This window comes from Urocampus carinirostris, chromosome 4, assembly GCF_059441175.1.
Source record: "Urocampus carinirostris isolate Australia breed hairy pipefish chromosome 4, RoL_Ucar_1.0, whole genome shotgun sequence".
NCBI lineage: Eukaryota > Metazoa > Chordata > Actinopteri > Syngnathiformes > Syngnathidae > Urocampus > Urocampus carinirostris.
Genome location: NC_142352.1, coordinates 43,410,945 through 43,436,790, shown reverse-complemented (window position 1 = coordinate 43,436,790; position 25,846 = coordinate 43,410,945). Strand labels below are relative to the sequence as shown.

At 39.3% G+C, this 25,846-nt stretch overlaps 1 protein-coding gene across 1 annotated transcript; it reads left to right on the top strand.

Annotated features, from left to right (window-relative positions):
- Positions 1–2,985: 2,985 nt before the first annotated feature.
- Positions 2,986–11,860, top strand: eif3m (eukaryotic translation initiation factor 3, subunit M). The gene is made up of 11 exons (XM_088334650.1): positions 2,986–3,135; positions 3,479–3,611; positions 3,743–3,881; positions 4,112–4,235; positions 4,313–4,407; positions 4,572–4,655; positions 4,744–4,843; positions 4,998–5,079; positions 7,296–7,439; positions 7,964–8,024; positions 11,632–11,860. The coding sequence occupies exons 1-11, from the start codon at positions 3,094–3,096 to the stop codon at positions 11,753–11,755; spliced, it is 1,128 nt and encodes a 375-aa protein (XP_088190776.1). The 5' UTR covers positions 2,986–3,093; the 3' UTR covers positions 11,756–11,860.
- The last annotated feature ends 13,986 nt before the right edge of the window (positions 11,861–25,846 follow it).

The following is a 25,846-nucleotide window of genomic DNA, read 5'->3' as shown; positions in this document are numbered from 1 at the left end:
CTATAAATTATTTGGTGTGACAGCGCACAAGGGCAACAGAGATTGAAGCTTGGATTCTGTACCAGGCACTTGCCTTCCCAACAAGATGACGCATCGTGTGAGCACGATGGTGAAATACTCCATCAGCCATTTCCCCTCTTTTTTTAAAAGCCGACTGTAGTAAGCTCAGTTCCTTAAATGTAAGCCCGAAAAAAATATGTGGCAAGAAGCCTTTCAGGGAATAATAACTTCTTGTAAAGTAACTCAGTCCTAAAAATATCCTAATTTCTCTGACAAATGAACTGTGAGCAAAGCCAGTGAAAACAAATCCTGTATGTTCAAGCCAAGATTGAAACCTTGCACGGTACCTTTCAGATGTTTGCAACACGACCCCGCAGTTTTTAGGGTGACCTCTTTTGCTACTTACCCTTTTCACCCCACTCACTTCCATCACCCGTTGACCCGCCGTTTTAACAACGGACAGGATTGAGCTTGGCAAAGAGGCAGAATATGTGCACCCACAGGTCACTGAGGGTGTTAGATAGAGGTGGGTAAGACGGATTATTTTGGTATCGATCCGATCCAAGTAAATACACAGCTTTTTATTTAGGCAGAGTAAATCATTGATTGACAGAAGGAAACAAACCATTTTCACAAAAAAACAGCTGTACAATACAGTTATGCACGACATAAACAAGGGCGAAGGCTGAAGCCAAAGCTTTTGAGTAAGTGCCTACCCCTATTCCATTTTTTCTTCCAGGGAAGATGTATTCAAAATCAAAACAAGAAAACACAAGCTTACCCCACAAAGGTGTCATGGTTACTCATTACACTGTGCCTGCTCATTTGGCGCCAGCTGCTGTTGGCTACCTGATTGGTTACCCGTCCTACTTAAGTTCAGTCCTTTCACTCGCCTGTTGTCAGTCCATCAGGGAACCACTGTATTCACAAGGCAACCATTTTTGACTCTGACTACCGTCAATCCCGTTTTGTCACCCGTTTTCCTCTTGTCCGTTCCTGATTTCCACGTTTGTCTCCTGCTACGACCCGTTTTTTGACCGCGACCACGTTTTGATCTCCCATCCCGGCTAACGACCTGTTTTTCCATCTAACTATGCTACGATCTCCTGCCCCGGAAGATCCACTTCCACATTCGGAACACGCTCCGATCTGTGAGCGGCATGCTTCCCGCGTCCAGCGAGCACCGGATCGCTGGACCTGCCTTTGCTCTATATTTCAATAAACTTGTGAGTAACGTTACGCATCTGGGTCCTACTTCTGTTCTGGTCGTGACAAAAGGAGAATAAGAAAATAAATAAAATGACTTTTTAAACTTGTAATAATATCACGAGTGACTCCTATAACATACAATACCCCCAAAAAACCACTTGATGTATTAATCTTCTTTAGTACATTTATCTCAAATATGCATAGTGTATATTTTTGAGTTAGGGACATTTTTAAGATTATCGTCTATATTGTTCTTGACATGCATACTTTTCGGGTGGCACAACGGCTTTCAATGTTTAGAATATTGCTCTTTGAAGTTATGCATTTCCGTGAGATTATGAGTGTCTGCTCTGGACCAAAACAATTGTTCAATGTGTTTTGGAACTTGGTGTTTACTTGCTTTGTATATTAATACGAAAGAATTAAGGTTCACTATACAGCATCTTCAAATTTTAACATTTTGGATTTTATAATAACTGATTGATTTAACCATTCTCAGTAAATTAGTTTTAAATAAAATAAACAGAGTACAAAGATTATAGGCACTGAAAAAGTTGTATTTTAATATTAAATAATTACATTGCAAACTTTAACAGTACACAAAATATAAATACATTGACACTGTTGCCATAGTGACAACGGACTTACTGGTTTTGGTTTAGGAACAGGAACTTGTTCATGTTTTTTGTTGCAAATCATTGCTCTCTGTAGGGTGAGCTTTTTACATGTGTTGATGGAAGTTTTTGGTGTTGCCACAGTGGCAAACCACTTCACCACACAAATCACACCAGGCCTTGTCCTTTTCTGTAGTCCACACAACGAAGCTCTTTATGTTTGGCTCTGTCATTTTTATCATCTGGTTGGCTGGGTGAAAGATTTGGCCAACTTTTCTGCCTGGCAGGTATAGGCCAGGTAAGGGAGGGATGCTAAAAGTGTGCCTGTCAATACCAACTCATGCATAAATTTAGAGTGAAAGTGGGCGTTGGGTGAGAGAGAGATGGGCTGCGCTATTTTCATAGAGAAGTGGCACTTTGCGCATTTTGGTGGAGTGGCGTATTAATCCCAGGACAATAGTATTGATCCAATTTAAGTACTTGCTTAGTATTAATAGTACAGTCCCCTACAGACAGCATAGGTGCCTGTGGACCTGTTCTGAAATTAGCTCACCAGGGCAGGGTCATTGTGATTTTCTAGAAAAAAAGACATCTTTAGTGATTGACTGAATCGATTTAGTTGTGATTTTAGAAATACATATCGGACTTAGCAAGAAAAAGTAAATCTCAGCTTTAAAGAGGTTGGAGAGCCCTGGTATGGTTATTTGGATCGATCCGCCACACCTATTGTTTCCCCTCTGACACAGACGTCGTTTCCGGGTTGGGCCAGCCTGTAATGGTGGTCCAAGGAGATGGGCTGCAGCTCCATCAGATAACCTCTTTCAGGGATCAGGTTCACCTCAGTAACTCTCATTCAAGTCATCCAGGGTTAATCTCCCAAAGAGAGGAGATGGATATCTGAACAGGGAAAATAAAATATGGAGATGTGGTGTGGAAGTCTGGGTGACATCAAATTTAAGAGGTTGGCTGACCTTTGAGGCTAAGGCTACATTAGCTGAGGCTTTCCAGCACAGATATGCACGTATTTAGTCGTAAATTTGGAAGGGTGAAATTAAGTGAAACAATTCAGTGTAATAAAACGGGACATCATTCAAAACGCTTGTGAAACACCAGGGGTGAATGAAACCCCTTCAGAGTGATTCTTTTACACTACTGTCTCTTTAAGAAAAGGACCCGGAAGTAGATACTGTGACCGGTTGCCTTTTCTTTTCCGGGTAGCTCATCCCTGCTGGAGCGTGGCTTTTATGCGAGGCGCACGAAATTAACAAAAATGAGCGTCCCTGCCTTCATCGATATAACAGAGGACGACCAGGTATCACCTTCAAATCCGAATACGTTATTTACCTTATTTTTATTGATGCTTAATTCCTCAACACTGAGACGGAAAGGTTAGCAACCGAGCTAAGCTAACTACATTACTGGAAGCGGATAACCACAACTTCCAAATTAATTACAGTACATATGTTCTATATCATCCTGTTTGATTGACCCCTGTATTATTTTGTTACTTGTTGTTTTATTAATTTTTAGTTCCGGATGAATAAAATGTTTTAACTGATTGAACAACATGTAACAAATGTAATAAATGCGTTCGTGCTCTTTGATGCAAAATACCTTTTTCTAGACTAAAGTATTTGCAACTTTCTTTTTTAAAGGCATCCGAGTTGAGAGCCTACCTCAAGTCCAAAGGAGCTGAAATACCCGAGGAGAACTCTGAGGGTGGACTACACGTAGACTTGGCACAGATCATTGAGGCGTGTGACGTATGTCTTCAAGAAGATGATAAAGGTGTGCTATAATAATCTGAAAAACGATTAAATGTGTTCAAATGGCAAAAACTGGGGAACTAAACCTCACACAGTTATTAAGTTCTACAAATGATTTGTAATCCTACAATCCCTTTTTTGTTTCCTTTACAGATGTGGAAAGTGTAATGAATAGCATTGTTTCACTGCTTTTGATCTTGGATGCAGAGAAACAAGAATCTCTCATAGAGAGTCTATGTGACAAATTGGTCAAATTCCGTGAAGGAGAGAGACCTTCCCTTAGGATGCAACTGTGAGTGTTTTTCTGATCATTATGCACGTTTATGTTGTTTCTTTCAAGCTCTAGTCTCATGAGCTACAGAATGAAGTTTAAAGCAATTAAATTGGAAGTGTCAGTGAAAACTTAGCAATCTTCTGAATCAAAATACACAGTCAATGACATGGATTTTCAAAATAGACACAACAAATGTAAGGAGGGACACTACAAATGCATTTGAAATTAGTTACGTGTTTGTTTTTTAGGCTCAGTAACTTGTTCCATGGCATGGATGAGAACGCTCCTGTCAGGTACACAGTATTATGCAGCCTCATCAAAGTGGCTGCCGCCTGCAATGCCATCGCCTTCATCCCCACAGACCTTGATCAGGTTTGTTCATTCTGAGTTGATATTTCCACTTTCTTGTCAAAAGTTACCTTTGATATTTTCTTCATCTTGTCGGTTAGGTGGCCAAGTGGATTGTAGATTGGAATCTAAATACAGAGAAGAAGCAAACTCTTTTGAGGCTGGTGTATGAAGCTCTGGTGGATTGCAAAAAAAGGTGACTACATTCTATTTGTCATATAGATGACAGGACATTAAGCTGGTTGGCAAGTTTGTCCATATTCAGTCAACTGACTTTAATATAAAATCTGACCAAGATGCAAAACATGCATACAATTTTTGCCAAATACATTATCATAGTAATGCAAATCTGTTTTGCAGTGAAGCTGCAGCTAAAGTGATGGTAGAGTTGCTGGGAAGTTACACAGAAGACAATGCATCTCAAGCTCGCGTTGATGCTCACAGGTAAACTTGCAGCCCTGTTCCACCACAATGTGGTCCCCTTTATTTTTACTGCACGCCCTGCCAATTGGTCCCACTTTATATTCTTTAGATGCATTGTCCGAGCTTTAAAAGACCCTAACTGCTTCCTGTTTGACCACCTACTCACGCTCAAGCCCGTTCGTTTCTTGGAGGGAGAGCTTATCCATGACGTGAGTGTAAATATTTGTGTAATAAGCTACGATATATGATAATGGTCAAAGAATTGTGTACCTGCATTATATAGTCACCAAAGCCATCAATATTCATTGTCTTCAAGTGAACTTGGATCATATGTTTGACATGTATTTTCTCTCGATTTTACAGCTGTTAACTATATTTGTAAGTGCAAAGCTGGCATCATATGTCAAGTTTTACCAAAATAACAAAGACTTCATTGATTCTTCGGGTAAGTTAATTTGATACATTATTAGATGTAAAAACTGGCATGGAAAATGTTATCTTTGAACCAACCATCATTTCATTTTTATCACCATCATACAATATTTCATCCTGCAAGAAATATTGGAAGTGGAAGTATTTACCAAAATTACTTTTTTTGCCCCCGTGGTCATATAATACTAACTGGGATAGTTATTATTTTATAGTTCATTGGACACTCAAAAAAAGACCTCAATGGATTTATGACTTGCAAGGAAAACAGGAGTAACCTTTAATTAAGAAATTCAAAATTGTTCTAAAATGTCTCCCCCAGACCCTTTTGTTTTATTTTATCTCCTTGGTTACCGCAGATCTGACAAAGGATGTGGATATCAAAAAACAACATTATTGGCCCATAATGATGTTAGCGGTGCAATTTAGTCAAAATAACAAACTGGCATCAGGTGCTAGCTCCTTTGCAGGTGTCCAATATTAAGAACAGACTAATTTTATCACCTAATATTGATTAAGCAAGACCACATCTTTCTGCATTGGACCTTGTAGTCATTTGTCGTATACTAAGCCTGCACTGCCCCCCACCAATCATTTGACAAACAAAGAATGTGCATTCGTCAGCAGAGTTGCTGTCTCCTGAAAGATCAGTTGTGAACACACACGTAGGGCGGACTCCCCCCAAAAAAAACAAGTAGAAGTTTTGAAAAGTTGCATGCCTTACCGTGGTGGTCTTTAATATATGATTATTGTATTTTCCGCACTTAAAGGCGCAGCACCCCAAAAATTATCTTTTGTCATATATTTTCTTTACATAAGGCACACCAGACTGGAAGGCACATGAAACTGAGACTTCAGTAAAAGCTCCAATGTTTATTCATGTACAACCGTTGGGCTCTGTATACACAAACAGCATATAATAGTTCAGTCGATAAGCATCGCTTATTAGAACTGCAGGACATTGTATGCAGCGGGAATCTAACCTGGGTCTCATCAGTGAGCGCGCCGACAATCTACCTCACAAGACAAGCAGTGGAACAGATGACATACAAAGCGGCATTAGGGCTTATTTCACAATAGTTTTACTCACGGTCCCAGAAACATAGTTCATTATGTTCTGAATTCTGATAGGTTAAACAGTCTCTCCACTTCTTCACCGGTGCGTAAATAACAATGCAGTTTAATTTGTAAACGTACTAAGGATCGATCTATATGGGTTTTTTTCAGGGCCAATACCGATTATTATTATTATTAGAAGGAGGCTGAGAGCTGATATTCATTTGCTGTAAAAGCCTGAAAATTGGCGTGAACGTTTTTTTAATAATGCAAAAAGACACAAAACAAAGACAGGAAATGCGAATGAGAAATATATTTGCGAATGTAAAGAATATTTGTGAATATGAAGAAAAATATTGACATCATAGCTCTTTCTGCAGTCTGTGACTGCCGACAGTGCAGAGTGGGCTTTTTGCTTCAGTGGCTTCACCCCATTTACTTATCCAATCAGAAGGTGCAAGTTGAGTAGCATCTGAGACAGAAGGGGGAGGAGAGGAAGAGAAAAGTTTGGCTCTTCGTTGTGCTTAATAATAATCGGCTTGATTGGCTAAATATATTCCATTGGAAATTTACAAATATCTGTGTGCCGATAACTGGCCCGCCCGATAATCTTTCAACATCTAATACATACGTAAAAGATAAAGTAGGTATTGTATAGTATTTCATTGAAAGACTTTCTGTTTCTGTCTTTGGCTACATTGATGACACACAGGTGAAGTAGAGAGACTGTTTAACCTATTACAATGCAGAACAAAATGTACTACCCAAACAATGATTCTGGCAACGTGAGTAAAAATGGTGCGATGAGATAAGCTCTAATGCCTTTTCGTATGCCATATGTACCTCTGGTGGTTTAGTGGTAAAGTGTCAGCTCTATCACCACCACAAAATGGGTTCAAATTCTGTTGCATACGATGTTGGCGATTTGAGCCAGGGATGATTATCAATTGATCAAATATGGTACTTTACTGTAAAACCTCGTGTAGTAACGCACACCTAAAAAAGCTGAATGCATTTTCATCTTATCCATCCTATTCTGTGTTATACAAGGCGCACTTTAAAGTTTCTGGTCAATTTGGGGGTTTTAGGTGCGCCTAATAGTCCAGAAAATACAGTCATAAAGTCCCCAAAGGAAGCTTGTAACTGCTCTATGACTGAAACATGACCCCCTTACAGGCCTGAACCACGAGCAAAACATGGCCAAAATGCGTCTGCTTACGTTCATGGGCATGGCGGTGGAATTTAAGGAGATTTCCTTTGAAACCATGGAGCAGGAGCTGCTGATTGGAGCAGAAGATGTTGAAGCTTTTGTCATTGACGGTAAAGGATGTTTACTTGGCACTGTGACATGTCTCAGAACAAAACACTTGACACTCTTTTCCTCCGCTAACTCAGGGTTCCCACGGATCCTTGAAAATTCTTAAAAGGCATTGATTTAATTATTCTAAAAATAAAGCTTTAATTGGCATTAATTCAAATTTTCAAAATTTTAAAAATGTGAACACATGATTAAGATTTTGATTTCTTTGAACTAAAAAGATTGCGTAACATGTATCTGTTGTCTTGAGAAAGGGTCAGTTCAATTAAGTGACTGTCCAACGAACATTTTTCGCCGTGACTAAAAGCTATGCCAGGTAATGTGTACAAGGGACAATGCATCGTTTGAAAGAAATATTTGTGTTTGTTTTTTTGTTTTTGTTTTTTTCAAATGTTTATTTTTTTGGTCATCATTAAAAAGTTTTGATTTAACTTTCCTTAAGCTGTAGGAGTACTGTCATTGTCCAGCATTTCTAAATGTTGACCATTTATATTCTTTTTCTTTTTTTTGTGTGTGTACTTTTTAGCTGTTCGGGCAAAGATGGTGTGCTGCAAAATTGACCAGACACAGCAAAAAGTGGTTGTCAGGTAAAATAAAATCATATATTGTAAACATTGTAACATTTTGGAAGAGTGTGTGATAGGCGTAAGTTATGTGTGAATGTTGGGAAGAGTAAGGTGAAGTGTTCACGTGATGGAGTGGGCATGGCGTTGGAAATAAGGTTGAATGGAGAGGTACTAATGAAGTTGAAAGCTTTAGGTACTTGGGTTGTGATGTGGTTGCAGTTGCTGGAATGGAGTGCGAGGTATTGAATCAAGGAAGGAGGCTGAGAGCTGGGTTTTGGGTGCTCTGAGGAGAGTGATGAGCAACAAGAGTATGAGTATGGATGTTAAGAGGGGACTGTATGAGAGTGTGACTGTGCCGACTGTGTTGTATGCTGCAGAGACTTGGAGCCTGAACGCAGATTTGAGAAGGAAATTAAATGTTTTTGAGATCAAGTGTTTGAGGAGTATGTTAGGAGTGACAAGATTGGATAGATTTAGAAATGAAATTGTGAGGGACAGAACTGGAGTAGTAGTGGAACTGAGCTAGCGTGTGGATAAGAGTACTTTGAGAGTAGTTGGTTTGGACACATGGAGAGGATGGATGAGGAGCAAATGTTGAAGAGGATCTACAGAGCAGAAGTAAATGGAAGGGGACCAAGAGGAAGGCCGCGATTGACAAGGATGGATGGTGTTATGAGTGCACTGCAGGTAAAAGGTCTAAATCTAGTGGAAGCTAGAGCTCTTGTTGGTGATAGGAGGAGTCTTCATTTTACCTCTGAAAAGTGATGGGTCCCGGGGACTCGCATGTTCAAAAATCTATGGGTCCCAACAGATATCCCCAAAATTAAGTGTTATATTGAAATTGTAAATCGGCGACAAATATATAATATAAAACTATATATTCATTCAGTTTTAATCATCACCGTTTATTGGTAATACAAATCAGTTATCACTTCAAGAGTTTTCAGTTCACAACAATATTGTACATTATACAAAATAATATTGCTGAAATAATTATATTTATCTATATTTTTATTCAGTTTTAATCATCGCAGTTAATTGGTAATACATAGCAGTTATCGCTTCAGATTTTTCAGTTCACAATATTGTACATTATACAAAATAATCTTGCTGAAATATTAATCTATATTTTCATTCCGTTTTAATCATCACAGTTAATTTCTAATACGAGGCAGTTATCACTTCAGGTTCTCAGTTCATATATTCTTCATGGTTTGCTCTCCTGCCACAGTTGGCAATGCCCTCTCAAGGTCCAATTGGAGCAACAGAATTTCCATAGCTAATTTGTGGTTTTCATTGTCGTGGTGCCGATCCAATATGCTCTTCTGAAAGTTCGTATTGCGAAATGATTTATGCAATCCAGTTTTTTTTTTTTTTTTTTTTTTGTCACGCTGGGTACACGCATCACAGAACATGTAGCCTCCATTATCATCCTTCTCGTAGCGTAACCAGGAATATGATTGAGTCCATTTTGGCAGAAAAGTCCTTTTCTTGCTAGGAGTATTCTTTTGTTTATTTTCTTTCGTCGAATCGTTCGCTTCAACACACGTGCTTTCCTTGCTGGAATTATTGCCGTTGATATCACTCTCTGCATTACGTTTCGACTTAATACTGACACTGATAAATGACCAATTTTGTGTTGATTTTTACTTAATACTGTTTTTTCGGAGGCATACTTAACCTTCACTCGACGACAAGCACCACAACAATGACGTAATCTCGAAGCAACGAAATCTCGTTTGCCGAGATCGGCGTGCAGACGAAATCTTGAACCACGAGACCAAAACAACAATGGCAGATTGCCTGACGATAAGTTTGGAGTGCGATAAATCTATATTTTAAAAAAAGTAATCGGGTAATAATGTCAATTTTGTGTCAAAAAAGTTGCGTCCCGGGGACGCGCGTTGATTCGACACTATGCGCCCCCAGCAAAAATGATGCGTCTAGGACGCGGGAATGCGGGCAAAAGAGAACACTGTAGGAGTGAGTGGAGAGGCGTTGTAAAAGGATAGTGGGATGTTTAGACATGTTCTATGGGATAGGAAGGGCACCCGTATGATGCGGCAGGGGTAAACCAGTGAAAGCTGTCGGGCCCTGCTGTTGAACAAAAGAGTGTGTTTTGTCACCCTGACCCGAGTGACATGGCAGCTATCTTGTGTCCCGTTTCATCTGGAAAGACTAAAGCATGACCAACTTGGGTGCCGAGGTCCTCCTTTTACAGGGCAGATGTTTTAGTGTTTGACTGATTCTATTTTAACCCTATTTCAACTAATTCCCACCTGCCAATAACATTAAAATAACAAAGTAATAGCTTATGTTTTTATTTTATAAATGCATATAAAATTGCTAGCCCTTTTTGCTAATCAGTATCAAAAAAAGTAACTCTCAGCTTAGAAGAGGTTGGGAACAACTTGCCCAAAATTCTTTCTTATTTTCATTGTAAATCTAAAAACAAAAGTTTGAAAAGTTGGCACTTTGGGGGTGAAAAGGCTTAATAGGAACTGATTTATTTATTTTTATTTCTGAATTAAATGAGCCTTGTCTTTGAGTTCTATAATTAATATAAGTAAAAGTGTATGCATAGTAGAATGTCTCGGTTCTTTTTAAGGGTTATATAAAGCATTTTCTTTTTGTGTGTGTGGGTCCAAACATTTTTTTTGCTCCAATATGGCTCCTCCAACATTTTGGGTTGCAAAGGCCCTGGTGTAAGCCTCTCAAATTATTTTACTTTCATGTCTCCAGGATAAATGCATCACCCAATTGTGTCTAATATAATTTAAAACATGGATGGGCAAACAAATACATGTGGCTTGTCAGGATGTAATACTAATGAAATTGTGTTGTTTGGTGCCACTCTTGTCCCCAGTGTGCCCAACATTTAAAACGCCAGTTACATTTTTCTTCGCTGGCTATTTTGTTCATGTATTTATTTTATTTATAAAGGTATTTATCAAATTCAATGGGGAAAATACTTGAGCTACTTGTACTGCAGATGGAGTTTTTCAATCCATATAGATAGATTGATAGATAGATACTTTATTAATCCCCGAAGGGAAATTCACATTTCCAGCAGCATCCCTGAGCTGAGAACAGTACAATAATAAAGCCAAAAGAATACAATATACAAATACCCAGTGTGACGTGCAAATGCCCACTGCAGCGTGTTATATAGAGTAACTAAATAGTGATAGTAAATAGTATGATCTAATGTAGTGCTTTATAAGGGACGCAATTAAGTTGCTTTATTGTTAAGCTGTTCAAAATTAATAAGATTAAATGGTGTATTTATAGAAACATTATATGACATGTACTTCTTAATGTTTTTGCATTCACAAAAGGATGAAAAGACTTGTCTCCTTTTTTTTGCCTTAAAGGAAATGCAAAAGTGAAAAATGCCACACACTAAAGATTGATCTTTTTAAATCGCAGAGGCTATATGAGACAAATTGCATTAGGCCTACATGTATTGCTGAGGTATCTGATTTGAGACTGTATTGGTAGAAACAAAAGATAAAATCGTTCATTTCCCCCCCCCCCCCCCCTTGCCAAATTTTTAACCCTATGCTTTTAAAAAAATGAAACCTTTAAAGGTTTTCTCACCCCTTCTCTAAAATGTGTTTTCCAACAGCCACAGCACGCACCGCACCTTCGGCAAGCAGCAGTGGCAACAGCTATTTGACACCCTTTCCTCCTGGAAAGCCAACCTCGCCACTGTCAAATCCAGCCTGCAAACGCTGTCACCCTCCGCCTAGTTCCACCTTCACACCCTCTATCAACTGCCTAACCCTGGATTCCTTCTTTTAACAACTGCTCCCTCAACTTTTATACCTATCCAATAAAAGAACAATGGGGATCGATGCAATAGTCTTTTTTTTTTGTGATGTTTTTACAGCATGTGTCAAACTTTAACCAAAAGTTTTTTATGTAGCCCGTGAGAGCTTTACATGTCTAAGCGTCTAAAAATAATCAGGTCACAAAAGTGCTTTGACCAAAAACTGAATTTCCCACAATGCCTGTCAACTTCTATAGCTGCAAAGTAAGGGCTCAGTGTCACAAGGCGCCAATATTTCATATGGATGTCAATGAGTGGAATTGGGAAATTAATCATCCTGAAAATGACCAAAAGACTTTCTTATACAGTGTAATGTAAATGGTCTGCATTTATATTGTGCTTTTAAAGTCAATGAAGACCAGATAGCGTCAGCCATGCAAGGCAGCTACCTGCTATCAGGGGTATTAGGGATTTAGTGTCTTGCCCAAGGACACTTCGACATATTACACGGAGGAGCTGGGAATCGAACCTACGAGCGCTCTACCTCTTGAGCTATTGCTGCCTCAACAGTGATGCTTCTACTTACGCGATCAATTTGTTCTTTGATCGTGCGCATACGTAGAATTGCTCGTATCTTGAGTGAATTTTCCAGATGCTAAATAACCAAAAACCAAGTCATATGTTCCCAGCCTCTTAAAATCATCCAAGTTAAACCTTATTACGTATAAACACATCTTCCTCAACAATAAAAACACTAAAATAGTGGTTGGACATAAGTAAAAAGATCAAATTAAAAGCCCTAGTCTGTCGAGCTGGACAGCCTGACAACTGCAGCTGAGAGATGGGCACTGAACAAGCTGCAGTCAATCATGGACAATTCATGACATCCACTACAAAGCGTCATCTCCAAACAGAAGAGCAGCTTCAGTGACAGACTGCTGTCACAGTTGTCTCACGGACAGACTGAGGAGATCATTTCTTCCTCATGCCATGAGGTTCTTTAACTCCACCCGGGGGAGTAAAAGCCCACATTAAACCCCACCCCCACATTTTGTGTATTTTTCATAGCACTATCTAAATATTCTATAGCAAAACGTTAGTAATGCACTACTCTCTGGTCTCCCAAAGTCCAAAATCAAGAGCCTTCAGCTGGTACAAAATGCTGCTGCAAGGCTTTTAACTAAGACAAGAAAGTTTGATCACATTACCCAGATTTTAGCTAACCTGCATTGGCTCCCTGTTAGCTTAAGATGTGATTTTAAGGTTCTGTTGGTATTATACAAAATCATGCATGGACTTGCTCCCTCATATCTTTCAGATTTAATTTCCCCCTATGTTCCGGTTTGGAGCCTTCGCTCTGAAAATGCTGGTATACTAGTGATCCCAAGAGCCAAGAAAAGATCTGCAGGTTCGAAAGCGTTCTCCATCCGGGCCCCGGTGCTGTGGAATGCTCTTCCCCCTGAGATTCGATCTGCAACCTCAGTGGAAATGTTTAAATCTAAGCTTAAAACACACTCTATAGCATATGAATAATCTATATTTTATGTTGATAATATGTGTATTATTTGCTCTCATGTAGGTTTTAGATGAGGGGGTGGTGTCATAATAGTCAGTAATAATAGTTTGCAATAGTATTTGATCTGTGCAGCCCTTTGACACTATTTGTGATTAAGGGCTATACAAATAAACATGAATTGACAATATTGGGTATTTTTTGTATTCTATATTCTTATTTTATTACTTTATTTTTCAACACAAGGATACTGCCGGAAGTTTGAACTTCCCAACGAGGGTGAATAAAGTATCTATCTATCCTTACATGAGCTTTTGACTTTAAAAAGCATTAGCTTTTATTGTGCACAATCTGTCTAGAGAATTTTTTTTAAAAAAATGTGTTTGAAACAAGAAGTCTCAAAATTTTACCTAAACAAAAATCAAATTCAATCATTGGATTGGATTAATCACGCAATAAGACTGTCTCCCTTCAAAATAAAGCGTAGACCAAAATACTAGTCTCGAGTCAAGATTTTTTTACTTTTTAGTTTTGAAAAAGCGGTCGATTTTTCTTTTTAGTCAGAAGGCTTTTTTTAATAGAACGAAAGAAGGGGGATTGATGAGTATCCTATTCAAATTTAATTTACATATCAATTACGTTTAGTTACATTTATAATTTACATCAGGCCTTTTAAGGACAGCCATTAAACTTACGTGGCCCTCGGTGACAAATGACTTTTGACACCCCTGTTGTACAGGCTTCTTTTTATCAGTTTCGAAGGTGGCCCATGCCCGAGAATTTGGACATCTGTTTTCAGTAAAACACGTTACTATCAAACGGGCAGTAGTTTGCGTTGAGAAATTAGCTGCAATGATGAGGTCACTCGTCTGTAGGGGTGGGTGATACTGGGACTTTTGGTATCCATCTGATTCAAGAGAATACAGGCTAGTATTGATCAGTACCGGTCCAATAACAATTCATTTAGCCCGGAAATGACATCCTAATTAAAGAACGTAGCCATTTATTAAGTCTGGTTTATAATTTCGATAAACACAGCACCAAGATTTTAGGCAGTAATAATGATTTAACCTCTTATCAAAAAACTACATTGCAAACTTTAAAAGAACAAAAAAATATATAAATATTTCTTTTGCAACTGTTTCAGAACAAAAGCCAAGAAAGTCAAACCCAAAAAAATGAAAATACAAATACTGTAATGCTGTAAAAATGTCAACTACAGAAATAAAGTACCTCCACTGCACAATGTTTTAAAAATAAAGTTAGTAATGCAAATAAAGTATCAATTGTCTCATCGGCTCTGTTGCCATGATGATAACGGATTTACAGGTTTTTGTTCAGGAACAGTAACAGGTTTACATTTTTGATTACAGCCCGTTGCCCTCCTTTTTTATGTGTTTATGTCATTTTGTGGTGTTCCCACAGGAGCAGACTACTTTACCACGCAAATTACAGCAGGCATTTTCTTTTCTGTAGTTGAAAAATAGTCCACACAATGCTGCTCTTCCTTTTTGCCTCTGTAATTTTCATTTTCTGGTAGGGTGGGTGAAAGATTTGGCCAACTTTTCTGCCTGGCAGGTACAACACAGCAGCAAACCAGGTAAGGAAGAGATGCTAAAAGTGTGCCTGTAATCACCGACTCAGTCATAGACATAGTGAACGTGGGCGTTGGGTGAGAGAGAGAATGGCTGCACTATTTTCATAGAGAAGTAACAATTTGGGCATTTTGGTGGAGTGGAGTATTGATCCAAGGACAGCAGTATTGATCCAATCCAAGTACTTGCTTAATATCAATTGTATAGATCAGGAGTCTCCCACGTGGTGCTCACGGGCACCAGAGTGACCCCTTAGGTGCCCGCGGACCTGTTCTGAAAATAGATCATCAGGGCGGAGTCATTTTGACCCAGTAATAACATAATAACAACCTAGTACTAACTTAATGAGTTATGATTTCAAAAATGCATATTAAAACGGTGGCCCTTGCTCTACTTAGCAACAATAAGTACCTATCAGCTTGAAAAAGGTTGGAGAGCAATGCTATGGTATTGTCCTTCCCTGTAGTTTAAAAAAAAAGTCCATGCTGCACTGCGCTTCCTATTTGCCGCTTTAATTTTTAGCTACAGGGGGGGTGGAACTATAGATTTGGCTCTTTACGCCTGACAGGCAGAATGCAGCAGCAGGCCAGATTGGCAGGGATGCTAAAGGTGAGCCTGTCAGACGCACAGAGGTATACACCTAAAGAGAAGCAGAGGATACTGGTGGGATAGCAGCGATTTGAGGAAATTGGTGAAGGAGCGAAATATCCCAGGACAATAGTATCAATCCGATCCCAGTCCTTGCTGACTATCGATAATATCAATATTTGGATCGATCCACCCACCCCTACTCATTGGGGAAACTGCGAGGAATTCGTGGTGAGACCGGCAACGTTAGTAACACTTGCGGGGGATGATTCACTGGGTTGCTAGGCAATGTCCAACTGGTCAGCATGACTCACTGTGTTTGTTTTTTGATCTTGCAACAAATATGTTCTCACACTCTGAAGCATTGAAATGCAAACACTGCAGAATAGCAAAAGTCAAATGCTATCAAAGGTGCACGCTTGGTGCTTTTTTGTTTTCTTTTTGAGAGCCGCATGTGATGGAAACTTGTCAGAGGCACAGAACACGTATAGCCTTCAACTGACAAAACACCAGCCTGCTCGCCCTGCAATACGTCAAGCAGGGCATAAGAGAGGGCAGGATATGATGGTGCAGCAGTGGCGGGCCGTGCCATTTTCACATCGGCCCTCAGTGATAGCTCTTCATGATGTGTAACTTGTGATTGCTCAATATGCATGGGTTTTTTTTTCAGGGATTCTGTTTTGTTGACTTCAAATTAGTCGAGTATAAAAAAGGTTCATGTTGTTTTGTGTTAGATCTTTTTTTTTTTTACATCTATAAATAGTTAAATTTACGTTTCCTGTGTTTTTCAGTGACAATGTGTTGTACATAAAAAGGTTAAGTTTATTCTTGTATTTCATCATGTATCTGTTGTTGCAAAAGACAATACTTATTATTAACCCTTTGTTGTATGTTTTCTGAGATTCTGAGTTGCTTGACATTAAAGTTGTTTGCATAAAAAAGTTCAAAGTGTAAATAAGTTAAAACTTCACTGTAGGGTAAAAAAAAAAAATGTAATTTTGATTTAGGAGAATAATGGATTTTAGACTTTGGTGCATTACCACCCCTAGCTGACGATTCCTTTCACCTGCTAGCAGGCCAACTCTAAATCTGATTGGCTTACCCAACAGTTTCATTCTCACCTATTATGCCTCAAGGCCCGCATATCTCCTTGTGGAGGACTCAGATTTATGACCCTGGCAACAGGTAAAGGCTGAAATGTAATTGGTTAAATGCTTAAATATGAAAGCACACATCTCACAGAGCGCAGCCATGGGAAAGCAATTTTTAGAAGCTGACAGTCAATTTGGAATTACTCAATACGTATTCATAAACAAAATATAATTACCTCCATGACTCAGATATGTTATAGGCCAGCAGAGAAGGCCTTGCAGGTCCTGACGGTCCGCCACTGCGGTACAGCATAGGTTCCTTCCTGGCAGACTCCGGAGGCATAGAGAGCCATCCACACATGAACAATTACATAAATTAAAGAAAATGCACCCTTTTTATAGTTCTCCAACATAATTCAAAAACCTTTAGCTGTCAGGAGGACCAGAACAGAGCAGGAGACCCCAGAGCGTTCGTACAATTCTTTATTTGGGGAGGCGTAAAGGGATAGCGGGAGACGCGATGACCGTCGTACGTCAGCAGCAAAGCCGTGAAGACTACTTCGGAACACGTAGCCAATCGTAGCGTGGGACGGAAGCAGGTCGAGTTTACCGGGACTGGAGAGAAGATCGTAGCGTGGGACGGAAGCAGGTCGGATCGGAGGCAGGCAGAATCAGGTAACCAGGTCAAGAAGGCACAGGTAAATCAGGAGAGTCAAACGGGGTACAAAAGTAATCCTCAGACGAAGAGATCTCGGCATAGCGTGCTTAAAAAGGGAACATAAACCAATCAGGAAGCGCACTCAAGCGCGCCAGTTGATTAACCCAGGTGGCTTCACTTAGGTAATCATGACATTAGCATGTATGAATCAGAAGTGCAGAATAGATGGTGGGTCCAGTTTATATATTTTTTGAAAATGAACACAATGGAATGTATTGTTTAGAATTGAACACTGCAAAAAAGCCCTATAGGCAGATAATTTTGCTTATTTGAAACTTGTATCTCGTCATAGAGTGTCTCACTGTTTAGGAGCATTTAGACAGGCCCACACTGCAGTGACCAAACCTTTCATTAGAGGAGCAGGTTGTGTGGACAGAGGATAACTAGTCCACAGTTCACTGTAGTGATGAAAGCAAATTTAATCTGTTTGGGTCTGATGGGAAGCATTATGTCCGGCGAGACATTGGAGAAAGGCTTAACCCAAAGTGTGCAAAAAAGTCAGTGAAAGGTAGAGGAGGAAGTGTCATTGTCTAGGGCAGGGGTGTCAAACTCATTTTAACTCGGGGGCCACATGACAGAACAAACATTCTGTTGGGGGCCGGACTAGTAGATTAAAGAGAATGAAAAAGAGATACAGAAATAAGAGATAGAGGGAGGGAAAAGGAGGGAGGGTGGGACAAAGAGAGACAAAAGAGATAAAAAAGAGAAGTCATGAGAGAGGGGGAAAGAAAGAGAGCGTAAGAAAGAAATCCAAACAGAAATAGAAAGACAGAAGAAGAGAAAAGAAAGCGCGAAGGGTAGGAAGAGAGAAAGATAAAAGAGAGAAAAGGAAAAAAGGAAGTTAGAGCAAAATAAGTTAAAAAGATACAGAGAGAGAAAGAGACAGAGCAACAAAGAGAAAAAGAGAGACACAGAAAGTTAAAGAGACAGAGAGTGGGAGAAAAGAGGTGGGAGGGAGAGAGAGAGAGAGAGAGAGAGAAAAGAAATACAAGTACAGTGTCTTTGTTCGAGGCACCTGGCTTTGGCAACATGTAGTTTACATATTTCAACCTGCAACTCATTTTTCTCTTGTGCTTCTTTGAGTGCTGTCTCGCGGGCCGGATTCAATCCCTTAGCGGGCCTGATCTGGCCCGCGGGCCGCGTGTTTGACACCTGTAGTCTAGGGCATGTTTTCTGCAGCAGGAGTCGATCCCCTTATACAGATACATGGCAGAGTGAACGCAAATGTGTATCAGAACCTTCTTCAACATGGTTCCTTACTTGCATTCATCGCCCAATCAGCATGCAGTCTTCATGCAGAACAATGCTCCAGGGTAAAGAATTTATTTGAAGGCGAAAACATAGAATTAATGGCTTGGCCTGATCTAAATCCAAGAGAGAACCTATGGAAAATCTTTGGTGACAAAGTTATGGTCAAAACACCCACTACAATCACCAAACTGTAGAGGAGGCTGAAAGAAGAATGGACCAAAATCACACCAGAACAGTGTGAGAGACTAGTGTTATCCTGTGGCCGGAAAACGTGCTGAAGTCATTCTCAACAGAAGCCTGTACACTTTCTAACTGTTAACTAATGTAACCTTCAGAATTTTTTCTATGCCAGAGTCAATGTTCTCTAATTTTGACCAGTGTGTTCTCCAATTTTGATTAGTCCGTTTTCTGCAAAATATTTTTTGTGTGAAATGCCTCTAGTCTTTTTGTAGTACTATGGTATGGAAATAAGAAAATGTAATTTAACAGTGGAACAGTGAAGATGGCATTATTCAAAATGATTTAATCTTTTAGTAGTATTTGTTATATCTGATGTATATTTTATTTCATCTCGGTTCATTATTAGGCAATGTCATCAAATTGGTTTTGAAACATTCATAATAAAAGCAAAGTAATGTTTTATGCCCCTTTTTAAGTATTAAATCTGACAATATGCATTGAAAAAAAACTGTTTTTTTTCTTAATAATGTTTGAGAAATACATTTATAAACAATGTGTAAACAATGGTGTTACAGTAGCTTTGATGTCTTTGAATTATAAAGACCCTGATAAACTTTGCTGTTCTGTTTCTGTACACTATCCGATACCTATTCATCTAATGTAGATACATCATTTTCTAAAATAGTATTTTGTGTTTACATTTACGGGATCCACTCTTCCAGCTACACCAGAACCTGAAAATGGGCGGCGGCTTTCAAACTTATAGGAGTCTACTTTGAAATTTCCACACATCCTTATACACTTTCTTTTAACAACAGCAAACAAGTCTTTTGGGATATCAATCAAGTCACCCCTTCATTGAGGCCGGTGAGCTCCTTTTCCATTACCACAAGACGTCTGCGGTAGCTCATCACTCACCCTTTCCAAGTTGTCCACAGAGAGCAGCATCTCCAGCTTTTATCTCAGAGGGCTTGGGGATGAAGTGGCATCTTTTCTTCTCAGGCCCACGCCATCTGTGACAACAGAGAAACCGAGTCACGTGTCTTCAGTTAGTGGAATATTTGTATCTTGGTTGCAAAATGTTCTGTTTTGGTCTGGCTCCTGCTTTGGTTCCTGGCCTCTAATTTGTCTCAATCGAGCTTTCCTTATGTGAGAGGTCCCAGATGTAAATACTCGGGTCATTTTATCTGCTGTTAGCGCTCCGACCCTATTGTTATCTAGGCCAGACGAGATAGAGATGCCTCTGCATTTTTAAATCATGAAAAAGGCACAAAAGTAATAAACAGACAAAAGTCAGCCTTAGTGTGTGTGAACTATAAAAAGTGTAAATGCATACCGCAGTGTAATTCCTCATTTGGGTAACGATATCGTTTTATAAGACAGATTCGGTTTTCACATCAGACAGCAGATAAAGTCTGAGATTCATCATTTTCTTGTGCCCTTTTCTCCGTGTCAACATTCCTCTGGATAAATCCTGAGACTCGACAGAATCCAGATACCTCGAGTACAAGAGAGTTTTTGTCGTGCCTTCAATTAGCAACGTCCAGTAGTCAACCAGATATGGTGCAATTACATCATATCAGCTTTATATAAACACTGAGCAGAAGGCCTAGACTCAACTCGGGGATAGATATTTGCCCGTGTGAAAAAAATAATCGTGTTTTACATAGGGGTCCATCAAGAGCCAGAGTGGGCCGCTTTTTTAGCCCGGGAGTTTTACACCCAAAGCCAGCCCACTTACCTATGGAAGTGGAATCTGAATGATGGAACTACAGCAAGCTCTTATGATGCATTTTTATTGGGAATAATTGTGAGAGGACCTGCTTTTTTTCTTCTTTTTAATTCATTTTATATTGTTTTCCCTTTTTCCCCCAAGCTTTTTTTCTTCTTTTTTCTACCTTTTCCTCATTTGATTTTTTCCTGCTTTTTCCCTTCCTTTTTCTAATTTACCCATATTTTCTTTTGATTCTTCTAGCATTTGACTTCTTTTTCTTGCTTTATGAAATGAAATGAAATTATCTGCATTTATATAGCGCTTTTCAAGTCAATGACTTCCCAAAGCGCTTTACATTGTGCTCCACATTTCCCAATAGCGGCCTTGCAGCCATGTAAGGCGCTAACCTGCTTATTGGGGGTATTAGGGGTTCAGTGTCTTACCCAAGGACACTTCGACATGTAACACGGACGAGTCGGGATTCGAACTAGGATCCCTTGATCCCAAGACTAAAAAAAATGAAATGATCTGCATTTATATAGCACTTTTCAAGACAATGAAGACTTCCTAAAGCGCTTTACAATGTGCTTCACATTTCCAAATAGCGGCCCTGCAGCTATGTAAGGCGCTAACCTGCTTATTGGGGGCATTAGGGGTTCAGTGTCTTACCCAAGGACACTTCGACATGTAACACGGAGGAGCCGGGATTCGAACTGCAATCTCTTGATCCCAAGACAAGCGCTCTACCTCCTGAGCCACTGCCGCCCCCCCCAAAAAAATTTAATATTGTTTTTTCTTTTTTCTCTCTTTTTGCCTTTATTTTGTCTTCTTCTTTTGTAGTCTTTCGCTTTTTAGCTTTATTTATCACTCAAAAATAATTTTTGTTACATAATAATATTTAATATATGGATAAAAGCTAAATCTGACAAGGCTTTTACGACCCAAAAGAGTCGGCTCTTTTTAGTGAGCCGAGCCGAAAAAGCCGCTTCTCGAAAAAGAGATGTAATTTTCATCACCATAAGCTTATTTGATTGTGAGGAGCTACCCGGTGAAGACATTTAACTGCAAAATTCTGCAAACACGTAGCACAAAACACAACTGGAGACACACAATTGACAGGTGCAAGATGAGTAAAATGAATGATACCAGTCTTCACACTTTTTCCTTTTCCTGGCTTTTCCGGGTCCAACGAGCACCTTTCTGCCGTCCATCGTTAGCTCAGGAGGTAAAGTGCTCGTCTTGGGATCAAGAGGTCGCAGGTTGGATTTCCGTGTCCTCCGCGTTATGTGTCGAAGTGTCCTTGGCTAAGACACTGAATCCCTAATTCCCCCAATAAGCAGATAGGCGCCTTGCATGGCTGACTCGCTATTGGTGTGTGTGTGTGTGTGAATGGGTAAGTGTGAAGCACATTGTAAAGCGCTTTGGAAAGTCATGACTTGAAAAGCGCTATATAAATGCAGACGATTTATCATTTACTTATCTAATTTGCGCTGTCCAGTGTTAATTTTACCGCTTGAGAAAAGAAGAACGGTGGTGGACCAAACAAACTTCAAATTTGAAAGGGGAGAAATCCCCCAGATGCGCTGAATGTGGCCTATTAGAGAATGAATGCACAAGTAAAGTTAGATAGCGCAACTGACAGATAAGTAAAAATTATTTTTCTCATCCTACCAGCCCAAACTCGACCTTGACATGACCCGTTCTTCCTGATTAGTCACTCCGGCATTGGGTCTCTGTCCTTTTCTTTTGAATGCATTGTATTGTTACATATTTGTGACTTTCATGAAGTGTCCTGGAAGCATGGCAGCACACAGGAAAACCTAACAGGGAGTGGTCAAGTCATGTTTATTTGTATAGCCCTTAATCACAAAGAGTCTCAGAGGGCTGCACAGAGCACAGATTATTGCAAACCACAGACTATTATAACACCATCACCTGATCTAAAACCTACTTGAGGGCAAATAATACACATATTATCAACATAAAATATAGGTTATTTATATGCTACAGAGTGGAAGTGTGTTTTAAGCTTAGATTTAAACATTTCCGCTGAGGTTGCAGGTCAACAAAGCCTCAAAAATAATTAGCTGCTCTATGCTTATTTAGGAGGACATTGCCGGTTTGCAATACTGCAGAAGATCCAACAACATCAGAAAGGAGTCCTCTCACCCGTGCCACACCCTCTTTAATCCTCTCCCTTCTGGCGGACAATACAAGTCCCTTAAAACAAGAAGTAAACATCCCCACTCTAAACCAGTCTCCAAGGACTAACCTGTTAATATTTTTCTATTTTATCGTAACATTTGTTTATCTTATTTTACTCTTTTAAGTCTTAAAACCTTGTTGATCCTGAAGAAACAAGCAAAAGTATAGATGGTAAAGGGTAATATTTGACGACTTTATGACGCTGCATTGTGTAGTGCAACAGAAATTTTGGTCTACATAGCACAAGGAAGATAACAAACCACAGAGACTTATAGTGACCGTATTTATTCTCTTTTTTGCCTTGCCATTAACAATAATTTTGGTTTTGGGGGGTACCCATAGCAGCAAGATGTTGGACAATCATATTAGCTCCCTCTAGGTCAGCCTCATGTTATGTGAAACAAATACAAATTTCTCGACTTATGAGTACTTTTAGAAAGGCTGTTTTATATGACAGTTCATGTGTGTTTTTCCTCTTATTCACATTAATATTGTTTTTGTTTTTCATAAATAACGATTTTTTTTACAACTATGAGGTTCTAAATAATGATGACAATAAAATAACAATGTCCCTTTATCATACCTTGCAACCTCCACGGCTCCATGCCCTTATAAAATGTTGTATTTTCCTCTTACAAAATACAAAATAATCTTACACCATATTTTTTTTTTCAAATGTGTTTATTTATGTCGTTTAACATGTTATATTGTAGATGTGTTTCGTTATATCATATATATTGTCAATTAACATTTTGTTGTGAGATACTGAGTTGCTTGACATGACTGAAGTAACTTGGACGTTCACTATAGAAGGAAAAAATACATGCAAATATAATTAAGTAGAACAATACAGTTTCTTATTCAAATTATTAATTCATTTTCTGCATTAAATTATTGTTGGTAATATACTGATTAAAGGGAAAACCACAAACCTGTCTTTTTTCATTTTCTCCTTTTATACTTCCTTTTTTTCTTAACTTCTTTATACAACAATAATGATTCGTAATATAATGCATCAAAGCAAGTGAGCCGTTTGAGAGCCGGCTCTCTTTAATGAGATGACACGAAAAAGCCGGTTCTCTAAAAAGAGACGGACTTCCTTTCACTACATAACTACCTCATGAAATCCGAGGCGGCAAATGCATGCGCGCAGTAGCATCAAACCGCTTGCTTCGTTTGCAACGAGAAAAAAAAAACAATACCGAGATAGAGGCTACCGCGGCGAACTCGTTTGATTTGATTGATTTGCCGTTTCATGATAGTCGGTGTATACCGAATGGTACCCATAATTGACAAATTTGCGTTACTCCGTACAGATTTTCTTGTAGGTCGTACATGTCTTAAAATGCAATATAAACGTACTTTGTACGGCAAAAACGTACAGGTTGAAAGGTATGCTTTATTCAAGGACAATTTAGGACGAAAGCAGGGCAAGAGATCAATTGTATAACCCAATTTAAAATAGTTTATGTGTAGTTTCATGATTTTAGATGTCTGGGTTTTTGTTTTGTTTTTGTTTTATGTCGGGCTGAGGGTGGGGAGGGTTCAGGGTAGCGTGTTCTCCCAAAAATAACACTTTTAGGCTCTTCCAAACAGTTTTCCCCGTACAAGTCCAGGTCGCTGGCCAGTTCCCGCGACAGGTTGAGTGCCTTTAAAAGAAGCATAGAGATCGCTAAGATAGCGTTGCATTACAAATGTCATATGTGCCTCACCATTAAGAGGTGATGGTATAGCCCCGAACTTGTAAAAGCCTCAAATAGATTGATGGAGTTCGAATGTTTAGGTAGAATCTGGCGTCTGAAGGCTCATTAAAAAAGAGAAAGGCTTTTACATTTCACTGCAGCCTTTTACGGGATCGATCAATGATTTTTGAAGTGAATGCGAGCCATCAGTGGTACAAGTGCGCATTCTTGTGGTATGCAAAATTTCTACTTATTTCAAAACAAATTAGAAGATTTAAATACAAAACACTTTGCATCAAACATGAGGATTAGGCTTGTAGCTGTGGATAAAGTTTGTTATATGATTTTTTGTACTGCATTTTCCACCGCAGTTTGAATGAATATCTGTTTTATTCTGAAGTTTCGTCGTTTACCCCTTTTGCAGAGTGGAGGTTTTCCAATGAATACCGGTATATTTTACTTCACTCGGGATTTAAATGCTGTTATTTTCTCATCAAATATTTAAGTATTGTGGTTCGTGTTAAACGTAATATAATGTCAAAGTGGCATTCTGTTTTTTATCATGCTTTTTATTGTGCGTTTTCTTTCTTTTCTTTAACATACAAAAAACAAGACAACAAAGGTGAAAACATCGAAATGTTGTGAAATAGAGGATCTATCGTTAACAAGTCATTGTTCAAAGTTCAGTCTTCATTGTTCGGTTTTCACTGTCCTTCCTTTTCCTATAGTCCATTCATATTTTCCCATTTGTCAATAAATTAGGTCTCCTGTCGGCCTATCCTTATACGGAATGTCATCCTCTACAAATATTTCCTCAACAGTGCACACCCACTTCTCCACGGTTGGGATCTCTTGTTTGTACTATAGTCTTGTTTTCCCTTTTTTTCCTTGTTTTCAAATGAACTTTTACTTGGTGCTCTTCTTTCCTTTTTCTGCAATATTTATTCTGTTAGATTCCCCAAATAGAACACATTGAATGTTTTGGGTATCCCACATCCCACAGTTTTCATTAAAGCATACCACAATTCGTTCCAGAAATATTGGAGCCAAAATATACTCTCCTCATGTTCTCCAGCATTGTTGCTGAACCTCCAAGAAACATTCAACGTGTCTTTCTACAAAACATTACACTGTACGGTGTGTTCTATTGATTTTATATGTCGCACCTGAACGCAAGCAGGACCCAAATACGTAGCGTTAACCACAAGTTTATTGAATAGAAAGAGGAAGGACAGCGCCCGCGATCCGGTGCTCGCTGGATGCGGGAAGCAAGTCGTTCTCGCAATCAGACCGTGATCCGAAAACAGAAGTGGATCTCCCATAGAGGGAGATGGCGGTGGCAGGGTCGGAAAAACAGGTAGATAGCCGGGACGGGAGAGAAGGCGTGGTCGGGATCAAAAACGGGTCGTAAGCCGGAGACAACATGGGAGATCAGGGACGGACAGGTGGAAAAACAGGAGCAAAAACGGGACAAGAGGGAGTCAGGGTAAAAAATGCTTGCCTTGTAACAACAGAGGTTCGCTGATGGACTGAC

Excerpts from the sequence above, each read along its gene's own strand:
- eif3m (XM_088334650.1), top strand. The coding sequence starts at position 3,094 with ATGAGCGTCCCTGCCTTCATCGATATAACAGAGGACGACCAG. Across the intron at positions 4,236-4,312 it reads TCCCCACAGACCTTGATCAG|GTGGCCAAGTGGATTGTAGA; the intron begins GTTTGTTCATTC and ends CTTGTCGGTTAG. Across the intron at positions 7,440-7,963 it reads TGAAGCTTTTGTCATTGACG|CTGTTCGGGCAAAGATGGTG; the intron begins GTAAAGGATGTT and ends TGTACTTTTTAG.